The sequence below is a fragment of the Anomaloglossus baeobatrachus genome, chromosome 4, assembly GCF_048569485.1.
Source record: "Anomaloglossus baeobatrachus isolate aAnoBae1 chromosome 4, aAnoBae1.hap1, whole genome shotgun sequence".
Lineage (NCBI taxonomy): Eukaryota > Metazoa > Chordata > Amphibia > Anura > Aromobatidae > Anomaloglossus > Anomaloglossus baeobatrachus.
Window position 1 is genome coordinate 110780619 of NC_134356.1, and position 24690 is coordinate 110805308.

The window sequence follows — 24690 nt, forward strand, 5'->3', positions numbered from 1 at the left end:
TAAATTCTAGGATATATTATACTGTATATCTCATTGATGTGGTATGTGCTGTACTGAACCACCGCACACTCGCAATAATGGACAATGTCTGTTCTGACCTTCATTTATGACTTAATTTCTATATTTGCTCTCAGTCACATTTTCAGGCAACCTGTAAACTCCCATGGTGAAATGCAGAGAAATATTGATTACGTATTTGTTATTTCTTCTGTTAATAAGTAACCTAAATAACATGAGAAAAAAAATTGTAGGATCTATAAAAGAGTGACTTTCTTCAGCTGTGAATTAGTCTCCAAACAGAAGAACTTAACATTTCTTTGAGTATTAATAGAACCAGATACCTATAAACATGAACTTTAGAGGAATCCTCTCAATTTCACTGATTCTTCTCTGCCTTCTCTTGGGTAAGTCATGAGTCACTGTAGTCCCTTGATTTATTTGTTGTCTTTTTTTTCCATTTAATTTTAAAGGATAGTAAAATTGGATCTGAATATTGTATGTTCTTTCAACAATGAGGATAAAAGTCAACCTAGAGCAATAAACAACAGGCGTATGCTGTGCTTAAGTAATTTCTATGCAATTACAGGTACTGCAAAAACTACCATCGCTTCCAGCGAAGAAAGAGAGGTAAAATCACAAAATCTTCTCATTATGGTCTATTCCTAGCAGACTATAATAGCATTAATAATAGATCCTTGTTATGTCTAAAATGGCAACCTAATAAAATCATTGCTGTATATTGGTTTTCTGTAAGTAAGCCATTATATATTATTTTACTCTCCAAGTTTGATCAACTTAAACAATGTATTACTGCAATTTTATCCTGCTAATTTAGGCTAATGGCAGCAATATTTTTAATCTTTTCACATATAGTCTTGCTACAGTAATATACATATATAATTAACAAAATAATCACTTAATATGTATTAGTATGAATGAATTCATAATGTATAATTCATTAAAAATACTTTGACTAAATATATTGTTAGATAAGTGCAATTATTATTATTACTATTTATAGTGCAAAATTTAATGATAAAAATGTAGATATTTTATCACTGATAAGTGCATAATGGGTTACTCAAATGGCACTCACCGTTGCCTGCAAGTTAAATTTCCTACATTGTATTTATCGGAGCAAGCAATAAAAAGATGTCATAAACACTCAGAGGAAACTATTGGGATAGCCTACATTATTATTACTAAATGTACATGGCTTTTTGTCGCTCAAAAAAAACCATATAGTATAGTAATCCCGGAAATCTTTTACAGCCTATCTGTGATGTAGGTGCATCGTCAAGATGTCCACGGAACTATGATCCTGTATGTGGAAGTGATCATCAGACATATGACAACGAATGTCTGCTCTGTATGGAAACGATGTAAGTACAATTATTTATTGCTTCAAATTACACTATTCCATATGTTATGGTATACCAGCAAACATATATTAAAAGGGTTCTCTGGACTAACCATATGTCATTAAAATAGGTCATTAGTAAGAGATCGGTGGGAGCCAACAGTTGTATACACACTGATTACATAGTATCTACTACAGCAGTGGCCAGATATAAGCAATGTGCTAAACAGAAGAGGAGCTGTGGGTGTAACACTCCTTACACTTCTTACATTTGGTCCCTACTGCAGCAGATATGATTCATCAGTGATGTTACCAGGTGTTGTACCTCCACTGATCTCATATTGGTAACCTTTCATATAGCTAGGTCATCAAGATGTTAGTCTAAGACAACCGTTTTCAAACATTATACAAATGAAATTAATAAGGATGATTGTAGGATTATGACAGTGTCCAAGAATGAGTCCTTCTCAACAGTATTGAAGAAGACAGTGCAGACAATTCTTCAAGCAAGGGCTGAAGATTTATTTAAGAGTACTCAACAAAGCAGATATAGGATACAGGCTACAAGTAATGATGAGCAAGTTTCAAAATACTCAAATTCGCGATACTCGTAACGTGTACTGTCTAATACTCGCGTTTGCATTCCGAATAGTGTGTGGAATGCAAGACAATGGGGAATACTCGCAATGTAACGAGTGACCAGAATGCCGCACTATTCGTCCGAGTAGCGAATAGCACAGCATTCGGTTTACTCGTTACATTGCGAGTATTCCCCATTGACTTACAGTGCACACACTATTCGAAATGCATATGCGAGTATTAGACAGTACTCGTTATGCGTATCGCGAATCCGGGTATTTCAAAACGCGCTCATCATTAGTTACAAGGCCCGCAGACAGGCGCAGGTGTCCAGATATGAAGGCAGTGGGTGGTCTGGCAATGTGGCCCCGAACTATAGTGTAGGGGCTTTTTATACCTGAGGTAGACAAAGGGCCACATTTTGCAGAAAAAGGTGTATGTATGTTGCATCATACTGCGACAAAACAAAGTTATATCCTAAGACAAAGAAGACAGATCCAATACAATACATACACATCAATACCCATAGATTTCCATGTTCCTATCTACTTACATCATTAATCACATCACGGCTCTTAATATGCACATAATTCTTCTAATATTGACAGACCTGGCTACCTGGTTTTTATATCTATTCACAATATTCACTAACTTCTACCACAAATACCATATATTTGGTCCCATTGCCATGAGGCAATCTCACTTAGCGTTTTTATGGTTTTCCTTGATTCTGCCTAATGACACTGAGGTCATTGTGTGGACCCACTCTGAAAAGAGCTTTTCACTTATGCATCTCATTAGCTGCAAAGTTGGTTTGCTTCAACTGTACTAGGAGCTGAGAACAACATGGCTGCTCAGTACAACAATGATGATGAGAAAGACATTTCATCTTTTCCAAAATATTACCCAGCATTTGTTAGGATACACGTATAGCTAAAATAAAATAAATTAAAAAAAAATGTATCCACTTATTATGGAAGTGAGAAGTTTGTTAGGCTTTTCTCAGTCTATACTGCATTTGCTTGTTATACTGTATATTTCACACTGTTTTTTAACATAATGAAGGTCTTTGATGAGCTTAGGCAGCAATCATTAATTTAGGTTTTTGTTTTCTCCTTCTTAAAGGGGTTTTGTTGGCTGAGAATAAAAATCTGCAGTCACTCTATGTGACTACAGACTGCTCAATGTGACAGTTTATGATGCACACACCTTCATGTTTCTGCTTTACTCCCAGCGAAAGTGGGTGTTTAGTATACATAGTTACATAGTTACTAAGGTTGAAAAAAGACCTAGGTCCATCTAGTTCAACCTTCCTCCACCAGTTCTACATTTGGTCACTAAGTCATTTATAATCAACAATGTTGTGTGTACTGAGGAAATCATCCAGCCCTTTTTTGAAAGCTGTTATAGTATCTGCCATTACTACCTCTTGTGGTAGGGCATTCCACAGTCTGACTGCTCTAACTGTAAAGAACCCTTTCCTATTTAGCTGTCGGAATCGCTTTTCAACCACTCGCAGTGAGTGCCCCCTTGTTCTTAGTATTTTCTTCGGAAGAAATAAGTCATGTGCCAGTCCTTTATATTGACCACACATATATTTATACATATAAATGAGATCTCCTCTGAGACGTCTTTTTTCTAAGCTAAACATATCTAACTTTTTCAACCTGTCATCATATGGGAGGCCTTCCATTCCTTGTAGTAGTCTAGTTGCCTGCCTTTGAACTGACTCTAACTTCTGAATGTCCTTTTTAAAATGTGGAGTCCAAAACTGGATCCCGTATTCCAGATGTGGCCTTACAAGTGATTTATAGAGGGGTAATAATACGTTGGGATCGCGGGATCTAATCTCTCTTTTTATACACCCTAGAATCTTGTTTGCTTTTGCAGCTGCTGCCTGACATTGAGTGCTGCTGCTCAGCTTATTTGTAATGAGAATACCCAAGTCCTTCTCCTGTTCTGTAGTCCCGAGTTTACTTCCATTTAATGTATACGCAGTTATAGGATTACTCCGTCCTAGGTGCATTACTTTACATTTATCAACATTAAATCTCATTTGCCAAGTATCTGCCCATTCTGAAATCTTATCCAGATTTTTTTGTAATATTATACTATCAAGGTCAGTTTTTAATATCCTACATAGTTTGGTGTCATCAGCAAAGACTGACACTTTACTATCAATCCCATCCACAAGGTCATTAATAAAGAGATTAAAAAGAATTGGTCCTAGCACAGATCCCTGCGGCACCCCACTGCTGACTATGGCCCATTTAGAGACTACTCTTTGTTTCCTATCTTTTAGCCAATTCCTTACCCAGTTGCATATAGTTTCCCCCAGTCCTTGCTTCTGCAGCTTTAGTATAAGCCTATTATGTTGTACAGTATCAAATGCCTTTGCAAAGTCCAAATAAATCACATCAGCTGCATTACCAATATCCAGGTTTGCACTTACCCCCTCATAGAACCCCAACAGGTTGGTTAGACACGACTTATCTTTCATGAATCCATGCTGTCTGTCAGTTATTATATTATTTTCTGCAACATATTTTTGCATGTCATCCCTTAAAATACCCTCAAAAACTTTGCATACTACTGATGTCAGGCTTACTGGACGGTAGTTGCCTGGATCTACCCTCTTACCTTTCTTAAATATCGGTACCACATCAGCAATCCTCCAATCCTGAGGCACCAACCCTGTTACAAGCGAGTCTAAAAAGATGAGATACAGCGGTCTGTCAATTACGGAGCTCAATTCCCTCAATATTCGTGGATGAATGCCATCTGGCCCTGGGGATTTGTCAATGTTTAATTTACTCAGACGTAGGCGTACTTCTTCTTGTGTTAAATTAATTATATCGGGTGGTGAACTTTGGTTTTTCACTTGTTGAATGATGCCTGGTACAGTCAGTTCCTTGGTGAACACAGATGAGAAATGCCTATTTAATATCTCAGTCTTTTGTTTGTCCTCTATAACTAACTTGTTATTATATTTTAAGGGGCCAATACTATCCTTTGTTTTCCTTTTGGCATTAATGTATTTATAAAAGATTTTGGGATTTATTTTAATGTCATTGGCGATTTTTGTTTCAGTAGCTAGTTTTGCTTGTTTGATTTCTTTTTTGCATTGCCTATTGATATCTTTATACTCCTGCAATGCTATTTCTGTATTCTCAGCCTTCAAGATTTTAAACGCCCTTTGTTTTTGTTTTATTATACTTTGTACAGTCTTATTTATCCATAGTGGTTTCTTTTTATTCCGGGACGTTTTATTACCAGAGGGTATAAGTTTTTTACAAGACTCTAGCAATATATCCTTAAACTTTCCCCATTTACGTTCAGTATGCCCAGTTACCATGACTTTGTCCCAATCTACACATTTAAGCTCTTCCCTTAATTTGTTGAAATCAGCTTTCCTAAAATTCCAGGTTTAGCATTTCCCCTTTGAAATGTTCTATTGAATATTACGTTGAAGCTTACCATATTATGATCGCTGGTGCCCAAGTGCTCCCGGACCTGTAGATCTGAAATTGTATCCGGTCTATTTGACAGAACCAAATCTAGCAAATTATCTCCCCTCGTCGGTTCATCTACCATCTGAGAGAGGAAATGGTCTTGAATGGTAGATAAGAATTTACGGCTTTTAGCACAACCAGAAGATTCTATGTCCCACTGTATGTCTGGATAGTTGAAATCCCCCATAATAACAACCCGATTATTATTATTAGCTGCCTTTTCAATTTGTTCCAGCATTTCACCCTCTATTTGTTCAAGTATGTTAGGAGGCTTATAGCAAACTCCAATTAGCATTTTTCCATTATTCTCCTCCCCATGTACATTTACCCATACTGACTCTACATTGTTGCAGTTCCCCCCAATGTCATCATTCAACAGAGGTTTTAGGTTAGATTTGATAAATATACACACCCCACCACCTTTTTTGTCTTTCCTGTCCCTCCTAAATGTAGTATAACCCTGTATGTTTGTCACCCAGTCATGGCTTACATCCAGCCAGGTTTCCGTAATGCCCACCACATCATAATCCATGGTTGACATAAGAGTCTCCAATTCATTCATTTTGTTTGCAAGACTTCTTGCATTTGCCAGTAGACATTTAATCCTTTTAACACCTTTATTACTCCTAGCCTCCCTACGTTCCTTGCATGTCCCATCCCCCCCTAATCCTTCATTGACCCCTACCATCTCACTGTCTCTATCTGCTCTATCTATCCCCTTTTTTGCTCCACTACCCTCCCTCCCCCCAGATCCTAGTTTAAAAGCTCCTCCATCCGTCTGACCATTTTCTCCCCCAGCACAGCTGCACCTTCCCCATTGAGGTGCAGCCTGTCCCTACCGTAGAGCCTGTAGCCGACTGAGAAGTCAGCCCAGTTCTCCATGAACCCGAACCCTTCCTTCCTGCACCAATTTCTAAGCCACGTGTTTATCTCCCTAAGCTCCCGCTGTCTTTCTAGTGATGCCCGTGGCACCGGTAGTATTTCTGAAAACACCACCTTGGAGGTCCTGGACTTCAGCTTCTCTCCTAGTTCCCTGTAATCATTTTTAAGGACCTTCCACCTGCCTCTAACTTTGTCATTAGTACCAATGTGCACCATGACCGCTGGATTTTCCCCAGCCCCACCCAGCAATCTGTCTATCCGATCCACAATATGCCGAACCCTAGCACCCGGCAGACAACACACTGTTCGGCATTCACGATCTCGGCGACAGATGACCCTGTCTGTCCGCCTAATTATAGAGTCCCCGACCACCAACATCTGTCTGGGCTTTGCTGCACTCCTATTTCCCTCCTTCCTACAGCAATTGTTTTCCTGGTTGCTAGGAGCAACGTCCTGCTGTAGTGACCCTAGTCCTGGCCCTTCATTCCTGATATCAGCCAAACAGGCATATTTACTAGGTTGTGCCAGGTCAGGACTAGGCTCCCTGACACTTTTTCCCCTAACTCTTCTTCTAACTGTTACCCAACTACCTACCTCTGGGTCCTGATCTTCTCCACCTCCACCCTCCTCCATATCACTGGCCCCAGCCAGAGAAAGCTCAGTGAGCTCTAAACTCCTCTCCAGGTTTGCAATGCCCCTGAGTGTTGCAAGCTGCTTATTTAGATCAGTTACCTTGGCTTCCAAACACGCAACATGCTTGCATCGAGTGCAGACATATTCACCCTCGAACGGCTGTTCAAGGCATGCATACATCTGACAAGATACACACCTGGTAGCATTGTCCATGGAGCACCTATCAAATGGGGATAAACAGTAAAGTAGAAAAACAAAGAAAAAAAAAGAAAAAAACCCAATGGGAAACGTATAAGGATAAATTCAAACTATGTTCTTGTGTCAAACTATGTAATTGTGTTGAAACTATGCCATACTTATCTTTAAACCCTACACACGTTGCTGCAGAACCTCGCACGCTCAGCACCTCACTTGATCTGGCTGGTTTATATAGTTCTACAGGACTTCCAGAAGCTGCCAGAAGCTTCTAGAAACAGGTGTGACTAATGCTACTGATTAAATCCCAAGACAAACTTTTTTTTTTTTTGCTTTTTTAACAGTATCACAGACAAACAGACAAACAATTCCCTAATAAAATTAAACAATTACAGTTATCACCACTATGTAATTGTGTTGAAACTATGCCACACTTATGTTTAAACCCTGCACACTTTGCTGCAGAACCTCGTACGCTCATACGATTGTACACTTTCGAACTTGCGGTTTCATATTGACTAGACTTGCTTTTGCTTCTCTCAATGATCTATTGAAGCAGCTGAGAGTCTAGTCGGCACATGACCGCAACTTTGCAAATCATATTATTGCTTTCATGTGACCAACCACTTGTAGGGGAATATAGGTCAATCGTGACATTGAGTGCATCGCACACTGCCCGGATTCGGCAGTCTGTCATCCCATAGCGTGGCTGCAGAATTTTGTGCTTAGCCTAGACAACCCCTTTAAAATTTACTCTAACTGGAAATGAAACTGTGACTTACGTTTATGAAGGTTATGAGAAGAACCACACCTGACTGTTGGCCTGACCTTGCTAACCTATATCAGCAGTACATTAGTAACGATGTGAAAAAACAGCTTACACAAACTCTGAGTATGTTATGTTTTTGTTTGATATCTCTCCTATGTTCTTCCTTCCAGAAAGAGAAATGTTCATATCAAGGTCACCAAAAATGGAAGATGTTGAAAATGCTGATTCTGTTACAAGAAAAGCATAGATCTCCATTGCAATCCTTACTATCTACGGCCTAATTTATCTGTGAAATAATGCGAGTATATTTCATCTGAATGTGATCCTTCAGTCTCCAGCTTACCTAGAAACTATTGCATTGAGAGCAGAAAGACAAAAGCTGTGTTTCATTAAGGAACTAAAGCCCTAATTCATCATCCACCATACTCCTGGTTTTTTTTTTACTATGTTTTGTGCCTTTTTTTGTTGTACCCAATTCACTATTCTATTGAAAACTTTTAAAGTCTATAGTTTAGATGTTCTCGCCTGTTTTTATTCTCCGCTTTGTGGGTGGAGTTTAATGATTCCAGATGTTGTCACCCGATATATTAATTGTCGCAACATTTTGTACGACTCCACTCCAGTCATGCCCCTGGTGTATTTTGTAGTATGAAAGTATTTTGGTGCAATGTTGTGAATCCTGTGACTTTTTGGCTCAAAAAGTCACAAAACAGTTTAAAACAGAGTATAAGACTATTTTTCACTTTGTACCAAATTCTTGCACCATTTGAAAGATGTTTTTGGCAAAAAACGGCAAATAATGCCACAATACAAAAAAGGATAGTAGTAATGTTAAAGAATGGACAAATAATAAATTGGTGCCAAAATCTTTATCACTACTGAGATGTACGCTTCAAATATTCTCAAAGATTTTACGGTGCAAGAAGTAAGCACAGAAGTCAAGACTGTTGCAAGAAATGTATAATAAACGAGTCCACCATTGGATTAAAAACAACTGGATTCTAACCCAGAAATACTACCCCTGTCTTACACTAGAGTACCATTACTGGTACAGAGCCCAGAGGCCAATGACAGTTGCTAGAGGCTCCAAATTCATTAAGTGGTCTGTCTCTTAAGTAATTTAGCGCCATGTACTCTTTTATGACTGACATAGCACCAGTTTTGTTGAATCAGTCCCCTTGTTTTCCTAAAAAAAAAGTAATAAAAATGCCTTAAAATATTCTCTCTCATTATTCTGACATTTGGAAAATATAAATAATTTTGGTTCCTAACTGACCTAAAATGGGAAAGGTTTATTTTGATTTCATGTCAGATAATGAGAAAGACATACATATGTGTCTTTTTAGAATGTATGTAAACATCTGGTTTCAACTGTATATGTTCTCCAATATCAAATCAAAACTAAGACCCTGAAAAAATATGTTTTATACATTTCCTTGAAAAAAAACATGAAACATTGCTGTTACATTTTTACACCTTATAACATCCCAACAAAATAAAAGGACATTTGACAAACAATGTTAATGTAAGTTACATATAGCAGGTGACCTAAGTATTGAGCAGGTCACAAATTTTCAAAGTAAATCTAATATATAAAGGTGAGTGTATGTATGTATGTGTGTGTATGTATGTGTGTGTGTATGTCCGCTAAAGGAATTCGCACCGTCGCATGTACAATCACGAAATTTTGCACAGACACTCCATCTGACTCAGGGAACGTCATAGACTATGTTTGGGTGGGAAAATTTAACACCGTCCTTTCCAGTTACTCTACAAAAATCCTGCCTCCATTAATCTGAATGAAGCTGGTCACTCCTGGCTATAAATAGCAACTGTCACTGGTTGCTATAGGAACAAAATAAACTGTTAGCAGACGAAGCTTATGTGTGAAGTAAAAAGATGTCGGTGGTGAGACGAATAGAGAAAGACAGAGACAGCCTGGCAAAGATACAGCCCGGCAAAGAGACAGCCCAGCAAAGAGACAGCCCGGCAAAGAGACAGCCCGGGAAAGAGACAGCCCGGGAAAGAGACAGACCTAGAAACAGAAAGCCGGGCTAAGAGACAGCCGGGCAAAGAGACAGCCGGGCAAAGAGACAGCCAGGCAAAAAGACAGCCGGGCAAAGAGACAGCCAGGCAAAGAGACAGCCGGACAAAGAGACAGCCGGGCAAAGAGACAGCCAGGCAAAGAGACAGACAGATACAAAGATTGAGACAGATAGACTGATGCAAATACAGACAGAGAGATAGAAACAGACAGACAAGGAAAGAGACAGACAGCGAGACAGACATTGACACACATACAGAGACTGGGAGAGAGTCAGAGAGACAGTTACTATCCCGGGCAATGCCCGGGTACTACAGCTAGTCTAATATATAAAGCTAAGTGTATGTGTATGTGGCGCCCTGGACAAGCCAGGATGTCACAGGTACTACAACAACACACCCCACACCCCGGTTAGGAACACCGAAGTCAGACACAAATCCTTGTTGCCTCCCTCCAGGGGCTGATGTCCACACCAGGTGGGGCAGAGCATGGCGGCTGGCTCCTCCCACCGAGGAGTTCACAGTTCTGGAGGCAGGAAAAGAAGGCAGATAGTGAAAAGGAGTGTAGAGAGTGAGAGTCAGGGAAGTGGTAGTGGAGGAACTGACTGGCCGTGTCCGGGTACGTGGCCCGGGCACCTGACAGCAAGGTTGGCAGACGGTGGTGACCGTCTGCAGGAGAGGCCGATTGACGCACAACCGGAATGACCGGGGACGGGCGGTGGCCCGCCGGTACCGGATCGGGGAGCGAAGAGAAGCCAACACCATCCGGCAGGGCCTACGGACCCTGACCAGGCTAGGAGTCGCCGTTAAACCGGTCAAATCCATCAGCGATGGGAACCTCCGGGGTTTCCCAGCAGTAAAGACCCGACTGAAGGCAACCGTCCAAACCGTGAGGGAGCGAAAGCTACTGCCAGAGCTAGAGCTCCCAGGGCCAGAGCCTGCGGGCAAACAGGGGCTCCCTTAGCCAACCTACCGCTGGGGAGCGGGTTACCGGTGGGAAGCCATCGGGGCCGAGAACATAGCACCGGTGCAGGGAGAGACAGTTACCGCGAACCTACCGGGAGTGACCGTCGCAGCCGTCTGTGGGACTCGTCCATCCAGCCGTTTGTTTTACCAGAGACTCCGTGTGCATTACTGGCTGAGTAAGTACCACCATGCCGCCTGGCACTGCGCTGCCCCGCGACCCTGCACCTGGCCAGGCCCCGCAACCCACCAAGCAGATAACAACTCCGGGCCCCGGGACTACCAAAATCCCCCTACCCACGGTGGGGAGAGAAACATCTCAGCTTCTCCCTGCCATCGCTCCCGGGATCCCCGTACAGAGCAGCGGCGGTGCCCCAACCTCACCACACACCGTGGGTGGCGTCACAAACCGACATCCCACCGCCAACAAACCACCCCTTTCACTCACGGGCGAGGAGCGCCGCTCGAGTCCCCGGATCCGGCCCACCGCTCGAGCCAACGAGCAACAGCCGCCCGCGACAACTTGGCGTCACGAACAGGATCCTACCGTTCTACCGCCTGGTGGAAGTGCGCCTTGTGTCCCGCCGGAGGTGTCCGGCCGAAAATTTTTGAGAGCCGCCATATTGGGCGTGAGAAGTCCCCGCTCGAGCGTCTTCCCGAGCAGTGGAGGCGCGAAAGCCGAAGCTCTGCCCCTGAAGAGGAGGTGCCAGAGAGACACCAAGGGGGGACAGAAACAAGATGTCGGCGCCCGACGAAGCCGCTGGGGCAGTGGTGGACGTAGCCGCAGACGTGCCGGCCGGCAGATGGAAATGGGCCCGGCCGTGCTCTGGCCGCAGGAGCGGGGGGGGGCGCAGCCCCCGCCGTTGCTCAGGTGATGCCGTTCTTCTTGCCTTATGTGCCTGGAGCTACCTGGCTGCCGCAGTACGACGGGAAACCTGATACCTTGCAGGTCTTCCGGAAAAATCTTAGCCCGCTTTTAGAACTGTACCCCCTGACTGAGAAGCAGCGTGCAGCGGTGGTGCTGGGGCACCTAACCAGTGCAGCTGAGCAGGAGACGGAGACCTGGGCCAAGGGGGACCGGTCCTCTGTGGCCACTATCTTCAAGAAGCTACAGGTTGCCTTTGAAATTCACACCGGGGCTGAGCTGTGAATGCAGTTTTACCAATGCCGACAACGGCCTACTGACAGTATCAAAGACTATGCCCTGCGTCTACAAACTTCTCTCCGGACGTTGAAGCGGGTGGACCCCATCAATGATGCTGACAGTAACAAAATGCTGGTAGAGCAATTCGTGCAGGGGATGAGATCCCCGGAGGACTGCAAGCAGCTGCGTCTGTGGGCCTTAGAGCACCCTGATGTGGACTTTGCCGTGTTGAAAGAACGGGCCATTAAGGCTCTGCAGCCCCTGACATCCGAAGTCCCGGAAGCGGCCCCGTGGCCGGCTGAGATGGCTCCCATCATGGTAGCTCCTTCTCCCCCAAAGCCGGCAGCACCTGTGAATTCTGGCGGAATGATGGAGGAGCTGGCTGCCCAGGCCCGTCGTATGGATGGAGACCTCGCCAAGATCCTCGCCGCACTGCAGCCTCCAACGAGGTCCAGGCCCCTGGGGGGGTTACAGTTCGCCGATCGCCCCGAAGAGGTTCCCTGGATGCAGCGGAGAAGGGCTACTGACCCGCGGTATGGACCTACGATCTGCTACAAGTGCAGCAAGCCCGGTCACTACTCCCGACGGTGTCCGTTAAATGAACAACCCCTGGGGCCAAGGGCCAATCCTCAGGAGTAGAACCCAGTGGCCCCCCCGACTGGCGGGACCGGTTCATCGGGGCCCGCCCCATCATCCCTCTGGCTGTGGATGGCGTCCCGCTGATGGCGCTCCTTGACACTGGATCTCAGGTAACCACGATGCCGTATACACTGTATCAACGGTATTGGGGGGAGGATGAACTTGCCCCTCCAGATAGCAGCATGACATTGATTGCCGCTGATGGCCTCCCTTTTACCCAAGTGGGGTACAAACATGTGGCTATGACTGTGGGGCGAACCGAGCTACAACACCAAGGGATGGTCGTGATAAGGAATGACCCCAGCGATCATGATCCAAAGGTGGTGCTAGGAACGAATGTAATGGAGCATTGCATGAGTGAGGTGCTGACCCTACTACAACAGCTGGCCACCACCGCAGCGGGAGGTCGACAAAGGGCGGTGCAGCGACAGATTCGGGCCTTGATGTACTGGCAGCAAGTGAACTCTGCGGGAGGAGAGATTGGGGGAGTGAGAGTGATGGATGTGGCCCCTTTAACTGTGCCTCCCCGGAGCGAAATGATGATCTGGTGTAGGGCAGCGGTAGGTCCCCAGGGACATGATTACCCAGCCATGGTAGAGCCCATGCCCTCAGAACACTGGCCCACCGTAATGGCCGCCAGGGGAGTGGTGGACGTTAAGAAGTGGAGGGTGCCCGTGAGAGAGCTAAATTGTGGGGAAGAAGAGGTTAGGCTCCTATGGTACGCCACCCTCGCCAAGCTACTAAACCTGGACCCCCACACCATCCAAGAGGCAGTCTCCCCAACCTCCTCGCCCTCCGCCAGTTGCCACATGCCCCCTGCCCAGTTGGGTGAGTGGTGTCGAGAGCTGAATGCAGGCACTGACGATACCCCCACACATCACAGGGACGGGGTATACCAGGTAGTACAGGAATATGAGCAGGTTTTCAGCAAACACTCGCTAGACTTTGGGCAGATTAAAGGGGTCCAACACTACATACCCACCGGCAGGCACCCCCCTATTAAAGAGAGGTATAGGCCTATTCCGCCCGCACATTACCAATGCGCCAAAGATATGTTGAAAAACATGAAAGAGGCAGGGGTTATTCGGGATAGCTGCAGTCCCTGGGTGGCTCCATTGGTGCTGGTCAAGAAAAAGGATGGCACAATGAGGATGTGTGTGGATTACCGGAAGATCAACCAGATAACCCATAAAGATGCCTATCCTCTGCCCTGTATTGAAGAATCTCTAGCCGCGCTGAGGACCGCTAACTACTTCTCTACCCTCGACCCCACCAGCGGATACTGGCAGGTGGCCGTAGCCTCCGAAGACCGTGAAAAGACCGCCTTTGCTACCCCCATGGGACTCTGTGAGTTCAACAGCATGCCGTTTGGGCTGTGCAACGCCCCTGGAACCTTCCAACGGCTAATGGAATGCTGTCTGGGACATCTGAATTTTGAGACTGTCTTGTTGTACCTGGACGATGTAATCGTGTACTCACAGACATATGAAGCTCACCTGGAGCACCTAGCTGAGGTGTTCGCATCCCTTGCCAAGTATGGGATGAAACTGAATCCCTCCAAGTGTCACCTGTTGAAGCCCAGGGTACAGTACCTCGGACACGTGGTGGGCGCGGAAGGCGTCGCCCCAGACCCGGAAAAAGATTACTGCCATACAGGACTGGCCGAGGCCGACTACGGTGAGGGAGGTGAAACAGCTCCTGGGCCTAGTGGGCTACTACCGCCGCAACATAAAAGGGTACACGAAGATGGCTGCCCCCATGCAAGACCTCCTCGTGGGACAGACCAAGGGTGGTAGGCCTACTGGGACTCCATTAGTGTGGGAGGAAAAGCACGACGAGTCCTTCCACCAGCTGAAGGCGGCGCTGACCGGGGAAGAGATCCTAGTGTACCCCGACTACAGCCTCCCATTCACCCTTTACACTGATGCCAGCAATGTGGGCTTGGGAGCGGTATTGGCCCAGAATCAAGACGGAAGAGAAAGGGTGATCGCTTATGCCAGCCGAAAACTCCGACCCACCGAAAGGAATCCTGAGAATTACAGCTCCTTCAAGCTCGAGCTTCTAGCACTGGTGTGGGCTATCACCGAGCGGTTCCGCCATTACCTAGCATCGGCCAAGTTCACCGCTTATACGGACAATAACTCACTAACCCATCTGGATACAGCCAAGCTGGGTGCATTGGAGCAGCGGTGGGTGACCAGGCTGGCCAATTACGACTTCACCATCAAATACCGGGCCGGCCGTACAAATGCCAACGCTGATGCCCTCTCCCAGATGCCCCACCTGTCGGAAGAGGGGCTGGATGATGATGACCTCGAAGAGATCGAGTTGCCTGCGTTTCACCGGCCGTGAGTCGAGAAGTTGCAGGTCCATCAACAACAGGTGAACCTGGACCCGCTGCCCAGTAAGGGGTGGCAAGAAGCCCAGGATCAAGCACCCACTGTCCGTTTGGTCAAAACCCTGGTGGAACAGGGCTCGGCTGGAATGGACCCTACTGCCCCTACCGAGGCCCAACGCTTGTGGCGGGAGCGAACCCGTGGGCCAAGGTTATACCTGCATCAAGGGAAGCTGTATCGGGAGTTAATCAATCCGAAGACCCATGAGAAGATTCGCCAGCTGGTGATTCCTCAAGCTAACGTGCCCACTGTCCTCCAGGCATACCATGACGGTGCCGGACACTTCGGGTGGAAAAAGCTGGAAATGCTGTTAAGAGAGCGGTTCTATTGGAGCGGGATGCGGGAATCTGTGGAGGCCTGGTGCCGAGAATGCAGCCCCTGCACACTGAGGAGAAGGGATGAGGCCAGCCAGAAGGCCCCGCTACGCCCAATCGTTACACATCAACCGCTGGAGCTGGTGGCCCTCGACCATGTGAAGCTCACCCCTAGCCGAAGTGGGTATACTTATGCCCTGACCATTGTGGACCACTATTCAAGATTTATGGTGGTTGTCCCAGTCAAGGACCTGACCGGCCGTACTGCCGCTAGAGCCTTCCAGGCCTATTTCTGTCGGCCACATGGATACCCGGAGAAGGTACTTACCGACCAGGGCCTGGCCTTTGAAGCGGAGGTGTTCCAAGAATTCTGCCAGCTGTACGGTTGCAAGAAAATTTGGACCACGCCTTATCATGCCCAAACCAATGGCATGTGCGAAAAGATGAACCACTTGGTCCTGAACCTCCTCAAGACGTTGCCGCTGGAGGAGTGGAACCTATAGCCAGAGAAACTACCTGACCTGGTCGATATGTACAACAACATTCCTTCTAGCTCTACAAAGTGCACACCGGCGTACCTGATGAGAGCTCGGCCCGGTCGACTGCCAGTGGACCTAGAGATGGGGTTGCAGGCCCTGGAAGCACTCCCTTCGACCGCGGGGTGGGACATTCAACAAAGAGCACAGTACCAACGGGTCCAGGACTATGTAGAAAAGAATTTGTGCCAGAGTCGGAAGCAGCAAGAGCAGTGCTTCAACAAAAAGGCAGCTGCAGGTCACTTCCTGCCCGGAGATGTCGTCTTGAAGCGAAAGCAAAGGACCCACAAGCTAGACGACAAGTGGGAGGAGGCCCCGTATGTAATACAACCCACCAATTGGGAGAATGGAAAGGACTACCAGATCAGCCGTGACCAGGGGAAGACTTCGGCCACGGTTTCCCGAGATCACCTGAAGAGGTGTCCCCCACCATTGAGGATGGCAACTGAAGCCCTGGCCACCGAAACAGCTGAAGAGAAGGAGAAAGGGGTAATCCACACCATGATGGGCGATTTCCCGGCCGATTGGCCAACACAGAACGGCGCAGTGATCCTTCCTGTAATACTGTTCCCACAACCCGTGGAGGAAAAAGAGATGGAAGTGGCCGTTAATGTCCCAGCACCCAGGGATGTGCCTGTACCCAGCTCCCCTATGCCTCTGCCTGCCCCACATGATAGCCGGGGGGAGGGACTAGCTGTGCCCTCTACTCCACTGCCTACCACCACCAACCTTGGCCCCCGTAGGTCCACACGTCCCAACCTAGGTCGACCCCCGCTTAGGTACAGGGAGACTAACATTTAGGGGTGTGATGTTCTCGTATGTTGTTGAATGTAACCGAATGATAAGAAGAAGCAATCAACCGAACTGTGACCAGATTAGCACCGTGATTGAACCGGCCGTTGCCGGCAACTAGTCCCCGTTGGGACTTTCTGCACCATGTGTAAGGAACTACTTACGGACAAGCCCGAGAACTCGCAGGGCAACCACAAACTTGTGGCGTGTAAATAAAATTGTTTGGGAGAGAAAAGGCGCAATAGGGTCTTACCCGATATATTGGGCAAAATCATAAAGAAGTGATGCACTCACCTGATCGGGTTGTGCCAGTCACAACTCCTTTAACAGCAAAAGTGAGCGCCCAAGTGGTCCAGCAGCAGCCCTGTTACACAAGTGGAACATCAAAGGAAAAAACTGGAGAAAACAGGTTTTTTGCCGCGCTTGAAGACCACAGACATTGATGTCAGAACAGATGATTCTTTTATTATTTCATTCCCTACGCGTTTCGGAGACCCCAACTGTCTCCTTCTTCAGGGAAAAGAACTTTCCCCTGAATAAGGAGACAGTTGGGGTCTCCGAAACGCGTAGGGAATGAAATAATAAAAGAATCATCTGTTCTGACATCAATGTCTGTGGTCTTCAAGCGCGGCAAAAAACCTGTTTTCTCCAGTTTTTTCCCTTAAATAAAATTGTTGGCTTGTTACCATGACCGCCTCCGGAGAGGCTGATTTGGGAGGATGGACCTGGAGGAAAAGGATGGCCCAGGCCCGCCACTACCGTAACCGGTGGCAATCCTCCCAGGGTCAGGGGTCCCCCATGGACGTGGGTCCCCTGAAAGAGACCGTACCCGCTCGGGCAATTTGGTTCTGGATTGGGGCAAGGGGTGCTGCCCACTTCTTAGGGGCAGCATCAGGGCCAGGTTGTTTGGGCGGGGGGAGAGCGGAAGCCGCACCGTTATAAAATGTTTGTGATTTTACATGTTTTACCGTTTGCTACCTTTTTTTTCAGTTGTGAAAATAAAACCGGTGATGGACGAGCAGCCCGCAGACGGTCTGCGTTTAACCAAGGGGGAATGTGGCGCCCTGGACAAGCCAGGACGTCACAGGTACTACAACAACACACCCCACACCACGGTTAGGAACACCGAAGTCAGACACAAATCCTTGTTGCCTCCCTCCAGGGGCTGATGTCCACACCAGGTGGGGCGGAGCCAGGCAGTTGGCTCCTCCCACCGAGGAGTTCACAGTCCTGGAGGCGGGAAAAGAAGGCAGATAGTGAAAAGGAGTGTAGAGAGTGAGTCAGGGAAGTGGTAGTGGAGGAACTGACTGGCCGTGTCCGGGTACGTGGCCCGGGCACCTGACAGCAAGGTTGGCAGACGGTGGTGACCGTCTGCAGGAGAGGCCGATTGACGCACAACCGGAAGGACCGGGGACGGGCGGTGGCCCGCCGGTATCGGATCGGGGAGCGAAGAGAAGCCAACACCATCCGGCAGGGCCTACGGACCCCGACCAGGCTAGGAGTCGCCATTAAACCGGTCAAATCCATCAGCGACGGGAACCTCCGGGGTTTCCCAGCAGTAAAGACCCGACTGAAGGCAACCGTCCAAACCGTGAGGGAGAGAAAGCTACCGCCAGAGCTAGAGCTCCCAGGGCCGAGGCCTACAGGCAAACAGGGGCTCCCTTAGCCAACCTACCGCTGGGGAGCGGGTTACCGGTGGGAAGCCATCGGGGCCGAGAACACAGCACTGGTGCAGGGAGAGACAGTTACCGCCAACCTACCGGGAGTGACCGTCGCAGCCGTCTGTGGGACTCGTCCATCCAGCCGTTTGTTTTACCAGAGACTCCGTGTGCGTTACTGGCTGAGTAAGTACCACCGTGCCATCTGGCACTGCGCTGCCCCGCGATCCTGTACCTGGCCAGGCCCCGCAACCCACCAAGCAGATAACAACTCTGGGCCCCGGGACTACCAAAATCCCCCTACCCACGGAGGGGGGAGAAACATCTCAGCTGCTCCCTGCCATCTCTCCCGGGATCCCCGTACAGAGCAGCAGTGGTGCCCCAACCTCACCACACACCATGGGTGGCGTCACAAACCGATATCCCAAACACCAACAAACCACCCCTTCCACTCACGGGCGAGGAGCACCGCTCGAGTCCCCGGATCCGGCCCACCGCTCGAGCCACCGAGCAGCAGCAGCAGCGCCGGATCCGAGCGTGGTGAGCACAGCGCCCCGCCGCCCGCGACATGTATGTCCGCTAAAGGAATCCGCACCATCACATGTACAATCACGAAATTTTGCACAGACACTCCATGTGACTCAGGGAATGTCATAGACTATGTTTTGAGGGGGGAAATTTAACCCTGCGCTTTACAGTTATTCGCCAAAAAAACTGGTTACATTAAAATCAATGGAGCTGGGAGCTACAGGTCATTAATAGGAGCTGTGATTGGTTGCTATAGGCAACAAAGGACATTCTTTGTGTAAGAAGCTTGTGTGTGAGGTAACATGTTGGTGGAGAGACGGATAGAGAAAAAGAGACAGACAGAGACCGACAGACAGGGAATGAGGCAGACAAGGAAAGAGACAGACTGAGACAGATAGGGAAAGAGGCAGACAGAGGCAGACAGGGAAAGAGACAGAGACAGATAGGGAAAGAGAGAGACAGAAAGAGGCAGACAGGGAAAGAGTCAGACAGAGACAGACAAACAGAGACAGACAGACAAAGACAGAGGCAAACAGGGAAAGAGACAGACAGGGAAAGGGACAGACAGGTAAAGAGACAGACAGGTAAAAGGAGACAGGGAAAGACACAGACAGACAGGGAAAGATACAGACAGAGAGACAGACACAGACAGAGAAAGATAGAGAGACAGAGACAGACAGAAACAGACAGATAGGGAAAGAGACAGACAAGGAAAGATACAGAGACAGACAAACAGAGACCAACAGGGAAAGAGACCAACAGAGAAAGATACAGACATACAGAGACAGAAAGAAAGAGACAGAAAGAAAGAGACAGACAGAAACAGACAGGGAAAGAGACAGACAGAGAGGCAGAGACAGACAGAGATAGACCAACAGGAAAAGAGACAAACAGGGAAAGATACAGACAGAGACAGACAGACAGAGAGAGACAGAGAAAAACAGAAAGAGACAGACATACAGTATGCAATCCATGTAATTCTCTGCACTTTTCTGGGGTGCAAAGAATGTGGAGAGCATCAAATAGTGTAGGTGGCCGTGGTGCTGCTACTGTTGGAGATGGAACAGCTGCAGGGAGAGAACGTGGTTGATTTGTGCCTGCTACACGCCACAATGAAACAACTTTCCTTGGTGCATGTAGGCGAGAGGATATTCTTCAGCACACAACAACATCCAGCACCACCATCTGTTATGCTCCATATTAGCAGGAGGCAGAATTTCAACAACATGATGAAAGAGTATGTGTAAACATGCCTCCACACAAGGAGTGATAAGTCTGCCCCATTTAATTTCAGTTCCTTCCCTTTGACTTCCACCGGATGACCTCTTAATCATGGCTCCACTACCAACAACAAACAAAATAGAAGCAAGTATTCTTAGCTGTAGTATTAAGGCATGGCAGCAATGAACAATATTTTTTTGTAACTAATCGCCTCAAGCCCCTGGGACACTCAGTCAACAGCATAGGGCAGGTGCACAAAATGCAAAGGGGCTGGGACTGGTGGTAGCACGGCTAGTTGGTGGAAGGTTCACTTGTTACCAAATCCAACTGCTAGCTTTTTCACTGCAGCAACTGTAGTGTATGCTAGTGGAGCTGACATTTAACCTCTGTAGGTGAAACTGTAAAAAAAAGGTTCTGTAGCGGTACTCTCACAATTTTGGCTTTGTGTGGGTCAACTGAGAAAACAGGCTTTGTTGGAGCTTTTTTCCAAATTGTTGCTCTTTAGATTACCTCTCCAAATCTTGGCTGTGTGGGTCAACTGTGAAAACAGGCTCTATATTGGCCTTTTTTATTGCTGCTCTGTGTGCAACTTGTTTAATCTTTATGTGGGGGTTAACTGTGAAAACAGGCTCTGCAGGAGCGTTTTTTATTGTTGCTGTGTGGGGAACCTCTGAAATCAGTCTCTGTGGGGGCACTATTAAAATGTTTAATTTATTAATTTACTTCCTATGTAACCGTGTTTTATTTGGTGACAAAACCTCTTTAAGTAATCTTCCTATTCACATTTATTCACAGGACATTTGTCTTGCTCTTACCCCAATTTGCTTCCTTTTTCTGCTGCCTAGCCCTTACTACAACCTTTTTACAGCCATTTTACAGCACAGAAGTTTATAACTAGTATGGTTTTCTGAGTCAGAAGTCAAGTTCGGGTCAAGTTCCAGGACCGAACTAAACTTTTAACTGAAGTTTGACCAAACCTGGCAAACCCGAACATCCATTGATCATGTCATACCTAATCTCTATATTATACAGTGCCTACAAGTAGTATTCAACCCCCTGCAGATTTAGCAGGTTTGATAAGATTGAAATAAGTTAGAGCCTGCAAACTTCAAACAAGAGCAGGATTTATTAACAGATGCATAAATCTTACAAACCAACAAGTTATGTTGCTCAGTTAAATTTTAATAAATTTTCAACATAAAAGTGTGGGTCAATTATTATTCAACCCCTAGGTTTAATATTTTGTGGAATAACCCTTGTTTGCAATTACAGCTAATAATCGTCTTTTATAAGACCTGATCAGGTCGGCACAGCTCTCTGGAGTTATCTTGGCCCACTCCTCCATGCAGATCTTCTCCAAGTTATCTAGGTTCTTTGGGTGTCTCATGTGGACTTTAATCTTGAGCTCCTTCCACAAGTTTTCAATTGGGTTAAGGTCAGGAGACTGACTAGGCCACTGCAACACCTTGATTTTTTCCCTCTTGAACCAGGCCTTGGTTTTCTTGGCTGTGTGCTTTGGGTCGTTGTCTTGTTGGAAGATGAAATGATGACCCATCTTAAGATCCTTGATGGAGGAGCGCAGGTTCTTGGCCAAAATCTCCAGGTAGGCCGTGCTATCCATCTTCCCATGGATGCGGACCAGATGGCCAGGCCCCTTGGCTGAGAAACAGCCCCACAGCATGATGCTGTCACCACCATGCTTGACTGTAGGGATGGTATTCTTGGGGTCGTATGCAGTGCCATCCAGTCTCCAAACGTCACGTGTGTGGTTGGCACCAAAGATCTCGATCTTGGTCTCATCAGACCAGAGAACCTTGAACCAGTCTGTCTCAGAGTCCTCCAAGTGATCATGAGCAAACTGTAGACGAGCCTTGACATGATGCTTTGAAAGTAAAGGTACCTTACGGGCTTGTCTGGAACGGAGACCATTGCGGTGGAGTACGTTACTTATGGTATTGACTGAAACCAATGTCCCCACTGCCATGAGATCTTCCCGGAGCTCCTTCCTTGTTGTCCTTGGGTTAGCCTTGACTCTTCGGACAAGCCTGGCCTCGGCACGGGTGGAAACTTTCAAAGGCTGTCCAGGCCGTGGAAGGCTAACAGTAGTTCCATAAGCCTTCCACTTCCGGATGATGCTCCCAACAGTGGAGACAGGTAGGCCCAACTCCTTGGAAAGGGTTTTGTACCCCTGGCCAGCCTTGTGACCCTCCACGATCTTGTCTCTGATGGCCTTGGAATGCTCCTTTGTCTTTCCCATGTTGACCATGTATGAGTGCTGTTCACAAGTTTGGGGAGGGTCTTAATTAGTCAGAAAAGGCTGGAAAAGAGATAATTAATCCAAATATGTGAAGCTCATTGTTCTTTGTGCCTGAAATACTTCTTAATACTTTAGGGGAACCAAACAGAATTCTGGTGGTTTGAGGGGTTGAATAATAAATGACCCTCTGAATGAACTTTTCACAATTTAAAAAAAAAAAAAAAGAAATAACATTCTTTTTTGCTGCAGTGCATTTCACACTTCCAGGCTGATCTACAGTCCACATGTCACAATGCCAAGTTAATTCCGAATGTGTAAACCTGCTAAATCTGCAGGGGGTTGAATACTACTTGTAGGCACTGTATATACTATTTTATCTGCAGAAATCCTTCTCTCTCCTCCTTCTGGTGTAGTCTTTTTTTGTTCAACATTCATCAGTATTTTATCAATGAACTGTGGGAAAACTGTACAAAATAATGGATGATGTTTATTTTTGCTGAAAATTATGAAGAACAGAAAATACTGCAGTTTCTTCCAGATTGTTCTTCCCTTTATTGATATCCAGTGTAGTATTTTAACATATCTGATCCTATTTTCCAATAAATGGCGAAGTACTGAAGTTGGGAGTTCTTCCCTTTATTGATATCCAGTGTAGTATTTTAACACATCTGATCCTATTTTCCAATAAATGCCGGAGTACTGAAGTTGGGAGTTCTTCCCTTTATTGATATCCAGTGTAGTATTTTAACATATCTGATCCAATTTTCCAATAAATGCCGGAGTACTGAAGTTGGGAGTTCTTCCCTTTATTGATATCCAGTGTAGTATTTTAACACATCTGATCCTATTTTCCAATAAATGCCGGAGTACTGAAGTTGGGAGTTCTTCCCTTTATTGATATCCAGTGTAGTATTTTAACATATCTGATCCTATTTTCCAATAAATGCCGGAGTACTGAAGTTGGGAGCTGCTTATGGCCGTTGGACGTTATCTAGTTAACAACAATGAGGCATTGACGATTCAAAAACAAGAGAAGCGATTTCCAACTGCAATGGTTTGCTGCTTGAAGTGTTTGGAAGGTGAACCAGGGACAGTAGGACTACCTGATAGTATAGTGGCATTTTTTGTATTTTTGATCAAAAATATAAGAATAACATTTTTATAAAATATAGGTCCCTCACTTTGAAACCAACGATACATATTCTGCATTATATCAAATATATTTTCCCCCTTTATTTGCTGGACTAATTATTAAATTATCATTATTTTTCTTATTTTTTTAATCAATAAACAAAAGCATCCAGGTATAAAGGGTTCATTTTATTACAGCAAAAACATTTTTTTTTATATGAACTCTGCTGTTCTTTTCTACATTACTACATACTGGTGAAATGTGATTTTCTGGCTACATTTCTGCTGATAATTTCACAAAATAATAAAAGGATAATTTGAATCGGAACATCATTGTGATACATTATTGTAGTTTATTAGCCTTGCTGGGTTTGTCTGCTTTTTTCTTGAAGAATACACAACATCAGAAGAAAAGTGCAGTTCTTTGGAAAGTAAATGAACCAATAAAGTAACAAAATGACCTTTAGGTTGTCTTGATCTTGAAAAGAATGAAAACAAACGTAATGGAAATAGGAGAAGCAACTAAAGATTTGTTATAGCCTTGTTTCACACTCCTGAGTATAAATATGTAACTCTTTGCCAGGCTTGAAGTCCACATAAACACTAACTTGAACAGCACAAAAAACCCTACTATTTTTTGGCATCTTTGGAAGAGAACTTGGTTGTTTTAATGTTAATAAGAAAAAAATGGTTTTCAGGCCATCCATGTATATTAGAGCAAACAAAAAGGGCCACCTCTTCAGATAGATGATTTCCCAATTGCAAGATCTCATCAGACAACTCCATAACGAAGGATCTATTGCAAACATAAATCTTCTCATGTCCATAGTATGCAATGTACACTGGAGTGAATTTTTAAAGTTAAAAAGGTAAAATATATCTTTGTACCGTGTTAGCCAGTAGATATAAAATTAATGTTTAAAAGAACTGAGAGTCCTCAGTGGTTCATACCTTTTAATGGCTAACTGAAAAGATGGTAATATGATACTGAGCCTAATAAAGAGACCTGAGTAGTCTCGAAAGCTTTCTATTATTACTATCTTTTCAGTTATCCATTAAAGGGAACCTGTCAGGTCAAAAAAGCGTTATAACCTACAAGCAGGAGCATGTGTGAGCTAGTAACCCCTTCCTACTCATT

The 24690-nt window shown here is 45.8% G+C and overlaps 1 protein-coding gene across 1 annotated transcript; it reads left to right on the plus strand.

The window, feature by feature from the left end:
- Nucleotides 1–304: 304 nt before the first annotated feature.
- On the plus strand, nt 305–9149 carry LOC142301277 (serine protease inhibitor Kazal-type 1-like). The gene is made up of 4 exons (XM_075342302.1): nt 305–404; nt 587–627; nt 1273–1382; nt 8101–9149. The coding sequence occupies exons 1-4, from the start codon at nt 350–352 to the stop codon at nt 8144–8146; spliced, it is 252 nt and encodes an 83-aa protein (XP_075198417.1). The 5' UTR covers nt 305–349; the 3' UTR covers nt 8147–9149.
- Nucleotides 9150–24690: the final 15541 nt, after the last annotated feature.